The sequence below is a fragment of a genome, unplaced genomic scaffold, assembly GCF_019419815.1.
Source record: "Pyrus x bretschneideri cultivar Hongxiangsu unplaced genomic scaffold, Pyrus_bretschneideri_v1 Contig3, whole genome shotgun sequence".
Lineage (NCBI taxonomy): Eukaryota > Viridiplantae > Streptophyta > Magnoliopsida > Rosales > Rosaceae > Pyrus > Pyrus x bretschneideri.
The window spans coordinates 13325910-13345128 of NW_025999612.1; the positions used below are offsets into that span (position 1 = coordinate 13325910).

The 19219-nt window shown below is 35.6% G+C and overlaps 2 protein-coding genes across 2 annotated transcripts; one reads left to right on the forward strand and one right to left on the reverse strand.

Annotated features, from left to right (window-relative positions):
* Window positions 1-1075: 1075 nt before the first annotated feature.
* LOC103946897 (purple acid phosphatase 17-like) lies at window positions 1076-3103 on the reverse strand. Its single transcript, XM_048589704.1, is given in 8 exon segments — window positions 1076-1447; window positions 1707-1774; window positions 1867-1995; window positions 2155-2282; window positions 2397-2504; window positions 2625-2781; window positions 2910-2995; window positions 2998-3103. Coding segments are annotated over 8 exon segments (996 nt in total). The 3' UTR covers window positions 1076-1233.
* Window positions 3104-5374: 2271 nt separating this feature from the next.
* LOC103946896 (DNA-directed RNA polymerase II subunit 4-like) lies at window positions 5375-7077 on the forward strand. The gene is made up of 6 exons (XM_009357718.3): window positions 5375-5475; window positions 5950-6058; window positions 6216-6293; window positions 6527-6560; window positions 6637-6705; window positions 6921-7077. The coding sequence occupies exons 1-6, from the start codon at window positions 5427-5429 to the stop codon at window positions 6996-6998; spliced, it is 417 nt and encodes a 138-aa protein (XP_009355993.2). The 5' UTR covers window positions 5375-5426; the 3' UTR covers window positions 6999-7077.
* Window positions 7078-19219: the final 12142 nt, after the last annotated feature.

Consider the following 19219-nt stretch of genomic DNA (forward strand, 5'->3'; position numbering starts at 1 on the left):
ACATACAAGGGAAAGTAAATCCTACGCAGACCCCCCCTAATTATCTGTTTGAAGTTATTTCACTCGAGGAGGATTCTCTCCCCTCCTACTTGAATAGTTACCGTTAAACTATGTTAACATCTTATATTAATTTTTTTATAAAGATAATAAGATAAAAATCAAAGTATGAGAGGATGAAAGAGAAAGGAATGAGAATAGGTGGGAAAAGAAACCTATTTTATTTCAGTCGGCATCTGCAGTGCAAAATATGATCATGCTGGGTCCCATCGATGGGTCTTGGTCCTAGGGTTGCTTTCCTTCCCAATTTCCTAGCAATTTCTTACATGTTGTTTTTCTCTTTCACTTTCAGGCTATGGGATCGTACTTTGGCAATTGAGTGAATGTCCTGCACTGATCACTTGCTAGCTCAATTCCAAATATATACAGAAAGGAATGAAGCATGATGCATAAGTTTTTCTACAAATCATTAGGTCATTTGTTGATAAAACAACTCTTAATATATAAGTTGTGAAACAAATCCACGTGAGCTTACATCTATGTTCGATTCAACACTAATATAGTTTTTAACTTAATAATTCGGAACAAACTTAAACGCTTAAGTTGGTCCATACCCATGACTTATACCGAGCCGTACAAACTCCAACAATATATATCTTGGTAACATTAAAATGGTGTCTTAGTATATTTTGTACAACGTGCTAGGAAGAACTGAAATGATGGCTTAATTTTGTGTTCTAGTTTCTCATCACCTAGGATATGTTGAAAGAGAACCATGCTAAACGTCCTTATTTAGGTTTACCTCATCATGATTCTTGTCCAAGAAACCTCTTATTTATATATTATAGGTTCTTGAGTTTCATACATGAGGGAATGTTTCCGGCTCAGAACATATTTGCCAAGTAGCTTGAATTTGGGTTCGTTTAAAATATTATATTGAGCAATAAAATTGTGGTGATCGAAAGAAATCGACTAATTGCATATGTGTGTACAGCAGTGTACTTTTCTCCTTGCTCTGCAGTTCGATCCTTCTTGTCGTACATCAAAGTAATTTAGAATATCATCTTGTAAAAAAATTAAAAAAAATCGATCAATTTGATAAGGATCAATGTAGCTGAACGAGGTACATTTTAAGAATAAGAACAATTTGGGAATTGAATCCAACTACAATTTTGTTCTTGCAACAACAATCTATATATAACACGTTCCCTATAGGATCTAGCTACAAAACTTGATTTATATGGAGGGGTGAAGCTGCTTGGAAGCATTCAGTCTATGTAAAACGTTGCCAAAAACATCATAGAATGCAATCTCTGCATCTGTGGGATTCAACTTCACAGACATGAAGCCTTGACCATCATAAAAGAAGTTGAGCCCTTCTTTGTTCAGCCCCTTAACATCTCCCCTCCAAGCTTTAGACCCTGCTCCGCTTGTTAGAAATTGTATCGGGCTGCATTTACATTCGAGTTTCAATCAGCATCACCATCATATGGCGTCACATAAAAATTAAACTTTTTCGGTCAAGGCTCACGTTTGGTGCCTAGGATTGGATTGAATGGGATAATCACCACCAGATTCAATGTGTTGAAGCAAGAAATGAATGTTAACTTCCAAATCTAGTGAGTTTTCCAATCCAGGGTACCAAACAAGGCCTTCCAATTTTAAGCAACAGCATGAAAATTGAAAAGGACTACCTAAATTAAACTTACCTCTCTAAGTCACTAATGTGTTCTAGGCAATGATCGTGCCCGTTCATGTAAAAATCGACGTCATTGACCTGAGATATACTAAGATGTAGCAGAGTTAACTTTCTACATATGACATTATTTCATCACATCAATTTTATCGAAGATTTATAGATATACATACCCGAAGGATTGGGAGAAGCTGGTTTAATAGTTCCTGTGTGTCACCATGATGCCCTACACTTCTAATTGCATGGTGTCCAACAACAATCTTCCACTTTGCAGAGGATTTCTTCAATGCCAACTCCACATCCTATTACAACATCAGATATATCAATATGCATCATTGTCTTCGTGAAGACAGTCAATTTGGCAGTATCTCACGCTAATTGCGCACTTCCATGCGTTTTAAATTTCTAACATTTTAGGCAAGACCTTCAAATTCAAAATGGTAGCAGAAAATTGATTATACCTTCAACAAGTTTGCAATATAAGCCTTCCGAGGGGCAATGCCGCGCCAATCGTAAGTATGCTCGTCTGCGTTTGTGAAGTACTTATCCACCAAAGGCGTGGTGTCGACGAAGAAAAGCTCTGCTAATTCTGGAGGAAAAAAGACAACAGGAAGAAATTGGTTGTGAATTATGATCGAATTTCATAGGAATTTGAATTCATTGTGTACAACAGATGAAACTCGAGTTCTTATCTTATGCACACCTGTATTCACAATGAAAGACCTCAAGCAAAGCCATCTGCTATCGATTTTCCGCAGAAGGGGGCTCAGCTGAGCCTCTGCATCTCCCCTGTAATCATGGTTTCCCAACACTGCGTTCAAAGTAAACCAAGGAAAAAAATTATTAAGATTTAGTATAATAAATAAAATATTCATTTTCATTAACTTTCGAACGTGAGACAACTCTCCACGTCCTCACAGAAGAAACTTACCGCTATACCACTGCTTCTGCAGGCTCTTTTCTGTATAGATTTTGGTAAACGACTCTTCAAATGCTGTGTCATGCTCGCTGGTGAGTCCATTGTCGTAAAAGTTATCTCCCGTCGACACCACGAAATCTATGTCGAGTTTCTCTCCAATCTTTCCCATCTGCAACAGAAGTAGTTGTGCATGCCAGAGCAAATTGTTACTAGCATTCCAAAAATGTTACTTCCGTCAAAATTTTAAGAAGAATATTATATGAATGAGAAGAAGGTTTGGAAGTTGTTGGAAGAAACCTGAAAGGCAACTTGAGATTGGTTGAAATCTCCTCTTCTTCCCCAGTCCCCAACCACCAAGAAACTGAGTGATCCATCTTGTTTGGCGGGTGGTCGAATCTCTGAAGCTCCGCAGATGTAATTACCAGACACAGGCCAAAACTGAGGATCGAGAAAAAAATAGAGGTCCTAGAATTTTTACTAGGAATAGCCATGGATGGCTTTGGAGAAAATATATGAACCGAGGCAAATGGTATAGACTTGTTGAATATTTGGAGGTAAGCTTCTTCCTTGTTAAAAGTGTCACGGTCCACTGCTTTTATATATAACAAGGTTGATAATTATCTAGGAGAATTAAGTAGGAGATGCTTAATTATAATTGTTATGGTGATGATGCAAAAGGGTTGGGATTAGTTACCAATCAATTTTGGAATGCTAGTATGTTACACGACTAGATAAATACTAATTAGAGAAAAATCTCAAGTTATAACCAAGAAATTAGAACAAGGTATGCGAAGAATTGAGTGTACCCACAGATATACTCACCGACGGGTGAGTTGGTGAACATAATTATCTAGCTGTCGTGCTTTTGAACTTGAAATCTCTTTTAATATCGGACTTGTATTTATCCCGTAAATATTAGTTAATTTGTAAAATTTGTAAGTATTTTAGATTCTTTGTGTATAAAATACTGGTTGAATATGATTGGGTTTGGCAGGGAGAAGGGAATATTAGTTTCATGGATTATAAAATGGTTGGCAGAAAATGTTGGGGTTTGCAGGTTGAACCAATTATTACGCCACCAAAGCAAAGAAGGATTTGATAAGCAAAGATACGATGACGAGATGCGAATATGCGCGGGCATATATGTTGGAACCGTTAGAATATTCGGAGGATCCAAATCGAAGATCGGTAAAAACCAGTTTGCCTCCCGACTCGTATTATGGCAGGGTTGATGCCATCATCTCCAAATAAGATTCAAAGCCAAAATGGTCTCTTTCAACCTTCGTATGTTGGATTGGACGGCACCAGTCAGAGACTCTTATCTTTTATTTTTTTTAGTTCAAGACCATGGAAAGGGATAAAGACCCCTTCCTCCTAATCCATCAATTAGAGAATCCGTATCATTAAAATTTGATCTAACGGTTGAAGTTATTATAATTTTTAAAGTGATCCTCTGTTTGTAGCCGTTGGATCAAATTTCAATGGTTCGAATTCCCTGATTTGGTGGATTAGAAGGAAGGAATTCGAAAAGGATCCCTTTCCCAAGACCATGTAGTTTTTTTTCTTTTATAATCTATTTCAAAATCTTGTGCGAGACACCAACTGTCTCCCTAAAGAGAAATGACTAGTGAAAAATGAAACAAGCGGAGAGATTAGGCCAATACAAACTATAAACAAGTAACAAAATTGAAATGTTCTATTTTAAAAATTCTTCAGCTTCAGTCACTTGAAATTGGATTTTCATAATTCTGCTGCTCATATTTCAGCTGGCAATATCCACCTCCTCATCGTCAATTTTCTCCTCATGACCTCGAATGCAAGAATGGAAACCCAATGTAGTCTCTTCTATAAGACGCCTCAGCAAAATCAGGTACCAAGTTCCACCACGTAAAACTACTATTCATTGCACCAAAATCAGAAAATTCATCTGCTAAACAATTTCCTTCTCTAAAAATACGTGAAAGTGCAAGTGAGTAATATACCATAAAAATTCACCCAAGAAACTTCGAGAAACAATAGAACATCCATGGAACAAGCTGATGGAAGGTGGATGAGATGAATAGAATCTGTCTCTAACCAAATATGATGTCTTTTCTTATCCCATGTAATCTGAACTTCCTCGATCATAGCTACAAGAATCTCATATTACGTTTTGTTTTTATAGTTTTTTCACACTTTGAAGATTATGAAAACTGAAAAGAAAAAAAAACAAGAACACGTGGTTTAGTAATTTTGGCGTATACCTTTATGTCATTAAATAAGAATCCCATTAACTCTTTTCGATTAAACAATATTTTAAATTACTTTAATATTTGTGTAACTGATGGATAAAGTACTCTTCTTCAACTTATTGTATTCCGTGTTGAAACCTTTCTTCTATTCCCTTAATTTAGCTTTGAGTAAGAATATCGCTTGTAATAAAAGTAAAAAACTATTTAATCTAAAGGACGGGTACACAAACTTGGATGTAAAAGACACGTTATCCTAACCAACTGATCTAACATACATATGCAGAATTCGATTATTAACCTAAAACAAAAACTTGGGTTGTGAAGTTGTGTCGTAGCTAAAGGGTTAGTGTTTTGGGTTGGCCCAAAATCTAATATTTGACCTAAAGTTGGCCTTATAAATTTCAGCCATTAAATCCCGAAATCGAATTATTTTTTAAGTCGGCCCAAAACCTGAGGTCCGTACACTTGAGAGCTTTAGATAATAGCTGAAGGCCAGAACTACAGAATTCAATTCCTCAATAGGGATTTGTTTACGTTCAAGAAAGCATATCTAGTTGGGGTCACATTGATAGCTCTCTCAAAAATGCTAAGAGCAGAAGATGAAGACGCTTCAGAACTCAAACTTGGAGACGGTAACTGATTAATTATTATCAATTTCTTTCAAAGTTCTTAATTTGATGCGATTGCGATTTTCAGTTATGATCTAGGCATAAACTTTTGTGTATGAAAACTCAAAAGGGCACAAAACCGATGGCACTATAAATGTGATATTGTACAACAATTTGCATTCATAATTCGAAGATATAATAATTTAAGATGTGAGACGAAATATATATATATATATATATATATATATATATATTTTTGGATTTGTGCACTTTAATTGAATTTGTGTAAAGATAAACATTACTCCATGAAATCATTATCGTTGTTTGAAGAAAGCATGCTAGGGCATAACTTTTTGTATCTTCAAGCACTCAATTTCTCTAACTTACCACCAGAATTAATTGTAAACCTAGTTTGATTCAATCAGAGGGTAATATCCCGTCGTGATTTGTTTTGCGTTGGGAATTATTGATTAGTAACGTTGAGGTTGGGGTTGTCAGATTTTTTGAAGGCAAAGTGTCTAATGAATAGTGAGGTTGCCATTCTTCTTGAGCACAGATGTGATCAGATGAAGCATATGTCCGGCGAATCAATGCACCAACTTCCCCAGTAAGATTTAATTCTAGTACTCTTGACATCAAAATCTTGTACAAAATTATGGATTATCAGTTAACATATAGTTAGCTGGTTCATAGAAAAGGTGCTTATTAACTTTTTCTTGTCCAGGCTTATTAACTTACTTATCACATGTTTTTTTCATGGCCAGAGTGTTGGAGAAATCACTGCAGTATGTTAAGCGCTTTAGTCGCTTCACGAATCAGGGCTCTGTGAAGCAAGTTCGAGAGTATCCTTCGTTGTTGATATAATTCAGATATCGTCACACTGATGAATTAGTTTATGTATGGTCTGGTGAAATCTTTAGGATTCATGTTGGTTCAATACAAGCATGCAATGCCAATATAATGGAGAAACTTACTATTGATATAGGTTATCCAATTGCACTTCATAATATAATTATAGTATTCTTCTTTTCACTATACATCATTTATACACGTTTAATCCTTAGTAAATATTCAGAGTTCTCAGTAGATACCAGTTGGCTGAATTCGAGGTAATGTACAAAGAATCAAAAGAACAAATTACGCTTCGTTTTAGATAGTAGCCCTCATATATTTTCTACTCTGCAGCTTGCTGTGATTGGAAATCTTTGTCCTGAAACTGTGGAGGAAGCCAAGGCAGTTGTGCCTTCTCTCAAGGTAATGTTGTAAATCTCATATTTCATGTCTACATATCTCAGGTTACAACAAGGCAAATATTTATATCTCAGCATCGCACCACTTCATGCCTGTATGATAGTCTTTAGGTTTTTAATTAGTTTTCAGTATTTGGCGTAATATGGCAACTTTGTATATCTTTACTTTACTTTTCTTATTGTGTTAATTTGGTGTATGTATGCCTGATCAAACTGCAGACGAAAGGACGTGGGCACGACGATGAAGCCATTGACAGACTGTTGAATGACCTAATGATGATTAAAAAGTTTGAGTGAATATTATGTTTCACTGTTTTGGTGATTTGATTTTCTCATCTCTTGGTGAATACTATGCTTATTTCTACTTCAAGTTCAAATCGATCCACAATATGTAGTTAATTTCTCTCTTCAAAATGCACATTGAAACTTGGATAATTAACCTAGGCTACCAGTCCACAACTTTTTGTTAGTTAGGCGAGCGTTCGAGATACAAGACACATTAATTAGGGTTTAAGCACCTGACCTAATCAAATGGACCTGTCTATCCCTTCGGTCTTGGCCCATGTCTTAGGCAGGCTTAGCATCTGGTCTATTCTTATTTATCCATTAGAATTTGGTCCGACTTTGGCCTATACGAGAAGTTTTGGCATACTAACACATGCCAGACCTTCTTTACCTATATGCGTTTGTATGCCATAACTTCTCAACGTATACGCTTCAGGCTCGATCTTGTTAAGGGTTGATCTTATCGATGCTTCTTCTTCTTCTTTTTATTGTTTTTTATTCGAGGCATCAATTAAGAAATTCATGCACTGAGTGCATGTTAAAATTATCTAATGGCTTAACATACACTCATGGAATCTAGAACTCCTATTCTTCTTAGAATTTAGTTTTCTTCAATCAGTTCCTGTCTCTTGATATTAATTAATAATACAAGAAAGAAACTTTTTGTAATTATATTGCAGAAGAATTCAACATGCATATCTTATATCTTGTCCAACCATATATACTTATATTCTTTACTATATGCATGAATTAAATTTAGCAGCAATAATCAAGTTGAGCATATAACCCAACTCTACACTATTTATGACTTTTAAGTCATGCCTTATCAGAGTTTACAACAAAGACTTAGATCCCCTCTCCGGATCTTCCCTTCTTAATTCTGATCGTTCACGCAAATTGTTAGGCCACGAATAATTTTCAATTTCTTCCTTTTCACCCTACACGCAACATGATCTTTGTGAACGGCTAAGATTAGAGTTTTGTAAAGAATCTGGAGAGAGAGAACCGAATAGAATCTGGACCCCAAGGAAGCAACCTTCGTAAATTAACAACACGATGCAATTCAATATGGGTGTGAATGTGAATATGTGATGGGTCTAAGTAGTAATTATGTGCGTAGGTGTATCGGTCCCGCCCTGTACGGCCTGTGGAAGGAAAAGGGAGGACTTGGTGGTTCCATCCACTCTCCCGATTGTTACTCCTCAATTCAAACCTGACCTGACAGACTGACACCTCTTAACAATATTATATATGCCTATTGTTGTATAATAAAGAAAATTTTAGTTTACTCTGTCCAAGAACAATTAGAAGTAGTACTAGAGAAGATAATTATTAACAATAATTTAATTATTTTTCTTTTGTAAGGGAAATTCTACTGTACTTTCTAAAGAAATGGGTATAGATTTCCAATGTTACATAACTATGGTGAGGTTAAAAAATGGTATCGTTTATGAAAAGTGTTATTTGCACATTCATTTTTGCTTCACGCACTTTTGTTAACTTTTATCCATTCATTTTCTTCAATTCATTCTATTAGATGGCCGGAAATTGAAAAGAGTGTGCGAGAAGTAAAAATAAGTGTGTGGATAGTACTACCCTTATTTATAACATTATTAACGTTGGTTGTTACATCTTGGTATAGTATGTGTAGGAAATTATTTGTGCATGCCATGAAAAATTACCCGTTATCGTTATTCATATTTGAGCTCCTTACTTTCATGTATTCAGTCTGAATTGCAAGAAAAGGAAAAATCAAGTCATAAATATGTCAAAGTTTACAGTCTAAAGCAACGCAATAGTAACAAAGTATAATTCATGACATAACATGACATCGTGAATGTTGTAACAAGTTTGATTTTTACGTTGCGGATCTTATAATACATTGCACTATCAAAGTAGAATGCTATGCATGACCAGATTAAGGGGTAGTTTGGTTATTAAGTGGTGGGCTAACTATAGTGTAATATTATTATGTGAGTTACAAGAATACAAGGAGTTAATTTCACGGTGTAAGCTGGAGAAACTGAGGGAAATTGCAGGAATGAAGGAGGAGGAGAAGCAGGCAAGAAAGAGAGAAAGCCGGGTCCCCAGTGCGTCTGTATGTATATATGTAACTTGTTATAAAGCCATGCAGAGGAACGTCTACATCTCTTCTCGGTATTCCATGCGATGTGAAGGCTCAGTGACATCCAGTTTATGCTGCTATCAAACTCTCTCTATCTCTCTCTCTCTCTAGTTTGTTTCTCTCTCTTCTTGATTTATGACCACCAACCCAATAGGGCGGTGGTTGATTTCAATATTTGCCTGGGGGACTGTGTATGAATAATAAGAAGCAGGAGAAAGAAAGAGAAATAAGAAAAAGTCAAAAGAACTCAAATCCCAAACAAATTCAAGGGGGGTGGGAGGGGGGCAGAGGGAAAACCCTAATTTTCATAATTTCACCATAAAAACGACAGACGTAATTCATTGGAGTCCAAGCTAAAGCTATACGTAACGAGTAGCCCTTCTTTTTTGTTGTCAAAAAGGCGTTGGAATTGCTGAATAAAGTGTGTGTCTGTGTGTGGTTTCTCTCTCCTCTCCATCAATCATAAAGCCATCGAGTGCAAAATCATTTCTCATGCATCTTTTCTTTTCTTTTGTTTCCTGTACCCACTTACTCAATTCAACTACTGTTTCCCTTGAAACTGACGTCCTACGTACTTTTTCCCCTCTACTTCCGAAAATTATAAATTTTAGTCTCCAGTCCCTGTAAATAAATAAACTAATTGGTCACTACCCGCACTGGCTCCAGTATCCACCCCACCCACTTGACTCGAGTCGGTATAGACTCGCCCTTGTAGCACAAAACTGAATTAATATAAAAATATATATGATCCTGACTGTGGTTAGATTTTATATGTATAATAAAAAAATTCACTTAATACACGAAAAATACATGAATGTGAATCTTTTAATGTTTTAATCTCAACTTTTGATATAAAATTATAAGTGAGTGACCGGACATTTTTATCACTAAGTGGTCAAAGAGAACATTTATCTACATTGTTATATAGTAAAGAAAAGAAAAAAAGCAAAAAGATAGTCTACTGGGTTTTTGAGTGGAGAGCTGCAATCACAATAACTTTAACAGTACTACATAATTGAACAAGTTTGTGTAAAAGTATTCCTAGTAGAAATAAATATCTGATCGACCTCAATGGACATTTACATATTAAAGATTTAAAATATCGCTTGATAAAGAGAAACAAATTAATGAAGCCTAAAATTAAAGTGTTGAAACTAAATATTCGATGTGGAGTAGTTGTAGATTGTATTTTCTGTGTATGTCTTGAGTTTTCGGCGAAAACGTGAACTTGCATAAACCAAGATCAATTTGAACACATAAAACAAACTCAAACAGCACAGAATTTCTGCGCTTCAATCAAATCCTGCCTACATTAATGGATGAGAGAGAAAAGTGAGGTAGAGAAAGCTTAGCATATACACAAATTTTTTTAAATAATTGATGATGCCTTCGTTTGTCAGAGAAGATTGTCTTAGATAGAATTATTCATGTGTCAAGGCATTTTACTGGAAGAAGTGGATGCTTATTTTTCAAGTTGAAAGTTACTCACGAAGAAAGTTGTCTCATTTATTCCTACCATTTTGTGCGATTAGTAGGGATATTTTTTTTTCTACATGAGTAACCTTTACCTTTGACAAAATATAGAAGTTGTCTTTTATTTCTTCATTCAAAATGTATGTCACTATAGTCAATAATTATATCCAAGACAATCCTCTGCAACAAACATGCTTTTATACAAAGTTACGGACAATATACATATATGCTTCAATTTGAACATACATATGATCGACCTTGATATAGATGAGGGACTTGCAAAATGTTTTGATACAATACATTTGAGAGAACTTTTACATAAGTCTTTAAAATGCGTCATTTTGAAAGCCATTTGTCTAGCGTATTTGTTAGTAGCTTTAGTATTCCATGGTAGGTTTCTTTTTTTTTTTTTTTTTTTTTTTTTTAGCCCAAAAGAAAAAATCTAAAATTCCTTAGGACTTTGAACATCTCTCGTCGGAACATACCCTCGATTAAAATTGAAATTACATATCCGGCCAGCCTGTTGTTTTGCTGAAAGGGTCCATGTCTAGCTATCTGATTATCATCAGATGGTGGACCTGTTGCCTAAGAAAGGATGGCTGTGGGTGCTTCTAAGAAAGGTAAGATTGTAAAAAGCAGGGCAATATTCAGTGAGGCCTCAGTACGTAATTTCCAAGGCCAGCTTTCCTCCTGCTGCTGCCATTGTCATGAGCAATGACTTGAAGATGAAGTACCTTGCTACCAATCGTAAGCCACAAGGACCTGAAGATGAATCAGTACTGCTTGAGAGACCTTATGGGGATTCGGTGCGAGTGAGTTGGTATAGTTTTCCAAGTTTATATTAAAGATCTACACATTGAAAATAATCTGTAAGTATGATTTTCATTAAAGTGTTTAATTACATGAGTAGCTTGAGCTGTTCAATGCATATGGAATGGCGATCTATTGCTAGTCGATCAATTATGTAAAATGTCCCACCAGACTTCTTTCAGTACTTAGATATCCTCGACCGGCCATCCTTTTAGCTAGAGATGCCCTTTTCTGTATATTAATTAAGAACTAGACAGTGACACTCTTTATCTGTGATTTTCTCTTTATTTCCTCAAGAGCAAAATAAAGGGGTAGAAAATAATAGGGGATAATTGAAGATTAATTACTAATTTTGAAGAACAACTGATCATTTAATTAAGGGAAGTTTAACGAAAAGTTTCCGATATTGTTTACTTTAACGAAAAATCATACTTTTACACTAAAAAGTCAATTTTGGTACTATTCATTTTACCCTTTATTTTGTCCTTATCGTTAAAACTCAAAGTTTTCAAATCATTTTTATTCGTTTTTCTTTAATCTGTACGATTGGGTTTTGAGTGACCATCCTGATCACTAGTGCTGACCAAATATACAAGGTTCATTGTCTGTATATTGGTTTCGGGAAAGTGAACGCGTATTAACTCAGCAGGTAGAAATAGAAGCTAGCTAATCATTCCATTTGCAAAATATGGATGTCGATAGTTAACTAGGGAAATCAAATCTCCTTGATTTCTGTTGTGTTAAAGGATGTTTAATTAGTCAATTTTTGTTATTATATGAAAAAGCAGAGTCCTCTACAACCGTACTTCTTTTTCTTTACCTAAAATTGTGTGATGCATTGAGGAAAAAGTTTATAAGTTTTAACATTATATGTGACCATTTGGGTAACAAATCCATGAATTTACCATCTTATTATAATTTTATTAAAAAAAATAACCCATAAATTTACATCTGCATTGACAATTGTAAAGCAACTAAAAGGTGATATGAAAGCAGATGTATGCCCTTTATTGCAATGGCGAAATCAATCTTGTCTATGAATTATTATGTGGGTTCGATTCTCACCGATTCTTTTCATCTGAACAACTAACTATTTAATTCACTTTGCCCTATTAAAAAAGTATTAAATATCTATTCCATCGAAAAAAGTGAAAGAGTACAAACTCATCATGTTAATCTAGTATTAGATCCACTGCTTGCCGACATGGTTACGACATACATGTTTGTTTTTAAAGATATGTACTGTTTACTTGATAGGATGTTACAACCGAAAGATTAAAACTAGGTAGCTATTTAGACCTCGTTTGGCAACTCGAACAGTGTTGATTATTTTAGTTGAATATAATAAATAGTCGTCGAATAGTACTGATTAAATTAGTTGGACGTTTGATGTAATGTCGGACTAATAACCGTATTATTTATTTTGTGTTGATAATGAGCTGGATAATAGAACTTGAAACTTTAATTGATGATTAATGAAAACGCTGCTAAACATCACAGATTACAAAATTAAAACTGTTAATTTGGTTTTTATTTTTTTATCAAAACCCAAATTTCAATCCAACCCAACGAAACTCAATTGTGAGAGAATTGTTGAGGGAGTACACCAAGCCAGTGAGAGCAGCAAACATGGAGCGCAATTCCAGAAGTTCAGCTCCACCCCCAGGTCCCCCACTCGATTACAGTTCTCTAAATGTTGCAGAGGGAATTAGATTGGACAAATAGATAGGAATAAACAAGTAAAATTTTAATATCATTCAACGAAATTGTTCATAATTTTCGTCATCCAGCCAAAACCAAAATTGGGGAAAACGAAAAGGGGTTGGGTTTGAGCGGAGCAGATAGAGAAGAAGAAAAAGTTTGCATGTGGGGTTGGGTGGCAAAATTGGGGAAAACGAAAAGGGCTAGGTTTGTGCGGAACAGATAGAGAAGAAGAAGAAATTTGCAGGTGGGATTGGATAGCAAAATTGGGGAAAACGAAAGCTCTTGGGTTTGGGCGGAACAAAGAGAGAAGAAGAAGAAATTTGCACGTGGGGTTGGATAGAGAAATTGGAGAAAGCGAAGAGGGGTTGGTTTTGGCCGGAGCAGGGAGGGGATTAAGAGGAGGAGGAGAAGGAGGAGGAGAAGACGCAGGGCGCAATGTTAGAGGGAAAGGAGAAGGCAGAGGAAGCGAAACTACCCGACTAATAATACAAAGGATTTTGGGAGGATAATTTAGCGGGCGTACACCGTATAAATGTGTGGGGCCAGTTCAATTAATCCGGGTACTATTTAGTACAAAATTGCACCAAACACCTAAGTTCATACTATTTATCCTATTAGGTGTGTTATATGGGCTGCCAAACGAGGTCTTAAATGCTTAGCAAAAGACTTGGCGATTAGAACCTCACTTGTGATGTTCGTATACCAACGTACAATTTATGTAAGCATGAATAATTTGACTCTACCCTCTCACTGCATGGGCAGATGGTAATGAATTATATATCCCGGAACAATAAGAAGATTAAGAATTATAGTAGTAGCAACTGTCAAATATTCTATTTTGTTGAAATTTCCCATATCGGGTAGAGATAGAGAAAAAAAAAAGAGTTTAAATATCCTAACTTCATTTTAACTAATATCGAAGTCTATTGTGATAAAACTCCAAACATGTCGAACTGTGCATGTGGTAATTAACAAGTTGAGGACAACATCAGTATTGTTGGCCGAATTGTGCAACTGGTAATTAACAGGTTGGGAACAACATCGGTGTTGTTGACTGTGCATGTGGTAATTAACAAGTTGGAAACAATATCGATTTCATACTTCAGGTTATTTCAATTTCCATACAAAAGGGATTTAACCCGTTGGTTTCTCCGGAGCGATTTAAATTTCTTATTGTTGAGTTAAAAATTTTGTTGGTTGTAAACGGATGAAGAAAATCTGTCGTACAATTAGAGAAATAACTCGGTGAGACAATAAATTGTCTCGAATGGAAGGCTTCAACATTATTACATGTCAATGGAATAATGCCAAATACTATTGCTTAATGTTATGATTAGAAACGATGGATAAGAATACTCATTTGGAATAAGAAAAGGAAAACCATACTTGTAAGCACAAAGTAGGGGATAAGTATGTGGTTTAAGAATGCCCATGAGTACTGAGTGGCTGAGCAACAAAGCATATTATTATTCCACCCATAAGACTAACTCCAACCTTTGGAGTAAGTCTTAAAATTTACCATGTATTCTCCCCCTCCCCTTCCTAAATTTCCTTCGAACCCTTAGGCCAAATTGGAATTTTGGGTTAGAAGCTAAAATTGGGCCAAATACTGACCAGAAAAGAAGGCTGAGTTAGTGGAGGAGCCCACTTGTGCGAGTAGAAGAGAGGGAGTTGGACGACAAGCGCCCAAAACCACTCGCGCCACATGAAGGACGCGCTCCAACATTTATCATTGTTGCAAAGGGTAGCCCCACCCGAGTAGGTGTGTCCAGCAAATGTCGGCAAAGAAAAGTGAGCCAACGACTCTTTTGGATGATCAACAGCTGAAATTCAAACCGGCCGTTGGTTATCCAACGGTCCACATTTAATTTAGTTAATGTTTTTGTTTTATATTTATAATTTTATTGAATCCAATGGCTGATACCTAATATGTTCAAATCCAATGGTATAAAAAAAGATTTAACAGCTCAAATTTGAATCCAACAGCTAAAATAATTAAAAGAAATTATTTAACCCAAAATTCATCCAAATTTAATGATTTTTCAATATTTATTGGAATCTAAATATTTTTAGGTTAAAAATGTTCATAAAATTAAATTAGGATAGTTTACATAATTTTTTTTTTAAATTACTTAAAAAAATTAACCTAAATTTATTCTTTAATGACCTCGGGCTAAAAAATTTAGGTTATAAGAGCTGGAGCAAAAAAATTGTTTTTGGGTTAAAACCTAAATTTTATGGGCTTAAAATTTTAGGTTTTACTCCAAGGATTGGAGATGGTCTAAGGTGTTATATATATTTGGAGAAATGTGAAGACTCTTAAAGTGAGACTTTTTTATAGACTTTCTATCACCTCATTTTTTTGCATAATATTTAATAATATTAGCACAAAAATTGACATTAAACTGTGAAATGACAAAAAATCCATAAAAATCCCACATTAAAAAGTCTTCCTTACCATTTCTTAATATCTTAATTTGCATCGGAAACAAAGGATGCATGGCTCAAAATTTTAAATCTACTTATGTATTATGGAAATAAGTAAATTTAACTAAACAAATTTGAAGCATTAAATGCATTAAATCTTTCACCTTTTCAATGTAATACACTTGCCTCAGCTGAACTAGTTTAATTACTAATTAATTAATTAGTTAAATTAATTAAGACATAGGGGAATATATAGGGCCTTGTAACTCGTTAGTCAAGCAGTCGAGGACATGTTTAAATCTACATCTGGTGAATGCATTAAAGAGATGAGCAGTAGAAAAAAAAAAGGATAATGCTAGGAAAATCAAAATTTTTAAATCAAATTGTAAACAAAATTATGTGTCTCCAATAAGAAATAAGCACGTTAATCGACACTTAATTAATAATTCAATCATCTACAACCACATTATTTAGTTTTCAAATTGGCTTAAAAAATTTGGTCTCCCTAGCATTACTCAAAAGAAAAATGAATTAGTAGGGAGAATTGATTTGATTACTTTTTTTTTTAATGTTTAATAAGTTGATTTGGCCTAGCTAGGTTTTTGGAATTGATTAAGATTTGTACGAGTCAATGAGGGGAGGTTGTGGTGAAGGCTTGAAGGTCATGTGGGAATGACATATCACACGCAAAATGCTAGACACTAGACAGGGTTGTTGGAGGATTAGAAGGGAATATTTTGGAGGATGAAAAGGAATATAAGAAATCTAATATGTGGAATTAGGGTTTACGATAACAACCATATGAATGCAAACAAACAACACTTTAGAGGGTCCGCGAAATAAAAATTTTACGGTCAAAGGGTCCACCTAGTTAATCAATATTTCTTGACTATTACAACGCCCACCCTGTTCCATCATTCATTTGCCAATATACGCTATGAGATCAAGATTATCAAGATTTTCTCTAAATTCAGAATATCATACTGATGTTATAATTTCGTTCTTAATATAAAATATGTATTTGCTTTTTTTTTTATAGTATATGTTTAAATTTAAAATATATCGACTCTATCATCTATTAATGTACTATAACATATAAATAAATAAATAAATCACGTGACAAGTGATGCAGATACTTGTATAAAAAAAAACTTCTCCCATGGTACAACAATGACCCCTGTATAGCATTATTGGAACTTCAATTCTTGTGATATCTCATTGACACGTGTCACATGATGGCCTAACAAAAATCACAACACGTTTTAAAGTGATAAATGAAATGAAAGGGAATTATTGAGAAAGGGTCAGATCGTGGATAAATGTACACATGATGATAGGATATATACCATACACCACAGAATTTGTGCATGTTCCGTTACTTTCTGCAGCTCTCTTTGGGCTTGTTTTATGCTGTTTTGCAGCTTTCTTTTGGTTGGATGCAATTCTTCTTCCACGAAAGGAGAAACAATCGAAAGAGCTTCTGTCTTTTTATATAACCTTAAAACGATGGATTTTGTGTAATGATCTCAATTTGGGGCCTAATCATCATTTAGCTTTCTACATATGTTGTAGTAACGAACCTACCAACTGAATGATTTTGGAACTCTAATTAAGATAAGATGCGTGTAAACACATCGTATTTGGCATCTTCACTTCAAAGGTCTAGACATGGAAAAATATTTGTTTGCACAAATACATATGTAGTTCTTTTGTTTTATATGCACAAGCTGTTAGATCCCACATCGCCTAGGAGAGAGGATCCTCTATGCCTTATATGTATATGTCCACCTCCATATAGCACGAGACCTTTTGGGAGCTCACTGGCTTCAGAGTTCATTGGAACTCCGAAGTTAAGCAAGTTCGCGTGAGAGCAATCCCAGGATGGGTGATCCACTGGGAAGTTCTCGTGTGAGTTCCCAGAAACAAAACCGTGGGGTGTGGTCGGGGCTCAAAGCGGACAATATCGTGCTATGGCGGAGTCGAGCCCGGAACGGGATGTGACAATTTGGTATCAGAGCCAATCCTTGGCTGGAAGTGTGTCGACGAGGATGTTGGGCTCCTAAGGGAGGGTGGATTGTTAGATCCCACATCGCCCAGGGGAGAGGATCCTCTATGCCTTATATGTACATGCCCACCTTCATATAGCACGAGGCCTTTTGGGAGCTCACTGGCTTCGGAGTTCATTGGAACTCCGAAGTTAGGCGAGTTCGCACGAGAGCAATCCTTGGATGGGTGGCCCACTGGGAAGTTCTCGTGTGAGTTCTCAGAAACAAAACCGTGAGGGCGTGGTCGGGGCCCAAAGCGGACAGTATCCTACAACAACGGAGTCGAGCCTGGGATGTGGTAGAGCCTGGGGTGCGAGTTCGCACGAGAGCAATCCTTGGATGGGTGGCCCACTGGGAAGTTCTCGTGTGAGTTCTCAGAAACAAAACCGTGAGGGCGTGGTCGGGGCCCAAAGCGGACAGTATCCTACAACAACGGAGTCGAGCCTGGGATGTGGTAGAGCCCGGGGTGCGATGTGACACAAGCGATATATATAATATTATTTTTTACAAAATGATATTCGAATTAAACTACTTAAATGTAAAACGATAAGGAGTGGTGGAGCCCAGGACGGGATGTGACACAAGCGATATATATATATATATATATTTTTTTTTTTACAAAATGATATTCGAATTAAACTACTTAAATGTAAAACGATAAGGATTTGAACTTGGATCTAAGGGTGTGGGTGTGAGGATGAAGAGATGTCTTACATTGGAAATTTACCAAACTTTTTATGCGTCTATAAAAAAATGGTCGTATTGCAAATTAGTTTACTGGTAAAACCTCAACGATATATATATATTTTTATTTTTTATTTTTTTATTTTTTACAAAATGATATTCGAATTAAACTACTTAAATTTAAAACGATAAGGAGTGGTGGAGCCCAGGGCAGGATGTGACATATATATATATATATATATATATTTTTTTTTACAAAATGATATTCGAATTAAACTACTTAAATGTAAAACGATAAGGATTTGAACCTGGATCTAAGGGTGTGGGTGTGAGGATGAAGAGATGTCTTACATTGGAAATTTACCAAACTTTTTATGCGTCTATAAAAAATTGGTCGTATTGCAAATTAGTTTACTGGTAAAACCTCAACTCTTTTCGACGAGTACACTGCTCCTTACTAGCTAGTCTAAACAATAACGAGGTCAGAGGAAAGAGAATTTACACACAAAACTGATCACGATAGGGTTTAGGATAAGATATTGAGAGCCAAAGACATTTGCCATTGCACCAGAAAAAGGTAGAAGGAAATTAAGATAACTAACCATAAGGTGAAAGGAAACTAATTGAGATATTTATACTAAAACTGATCACTTAGATGGCATTAAGAAAAACAAAGCATATAGATGTGTAGTACACGTACACTGTGTGTCAATTTATGAATGTCGAGAGAGATGCGAGAGTTAAGGGACTACAGGAACTAGGAAGGGAGGGTTTATAGAGAAGAGGGTGGGGGAATAGGAATTCTAGATTGTTTGTCGCTCACTCTCTCTCTCTCTCTCTCTCTCTTACACCCTGTCCTCTAAACTTTTATCCCGTCGTCTCCGGGGAAGATAAAAATACCAAAGAATTATAGAAACAAATTTAAAAAAAATGTGCAAAAAACTTTGCTGCATTTTGCGTGCTGA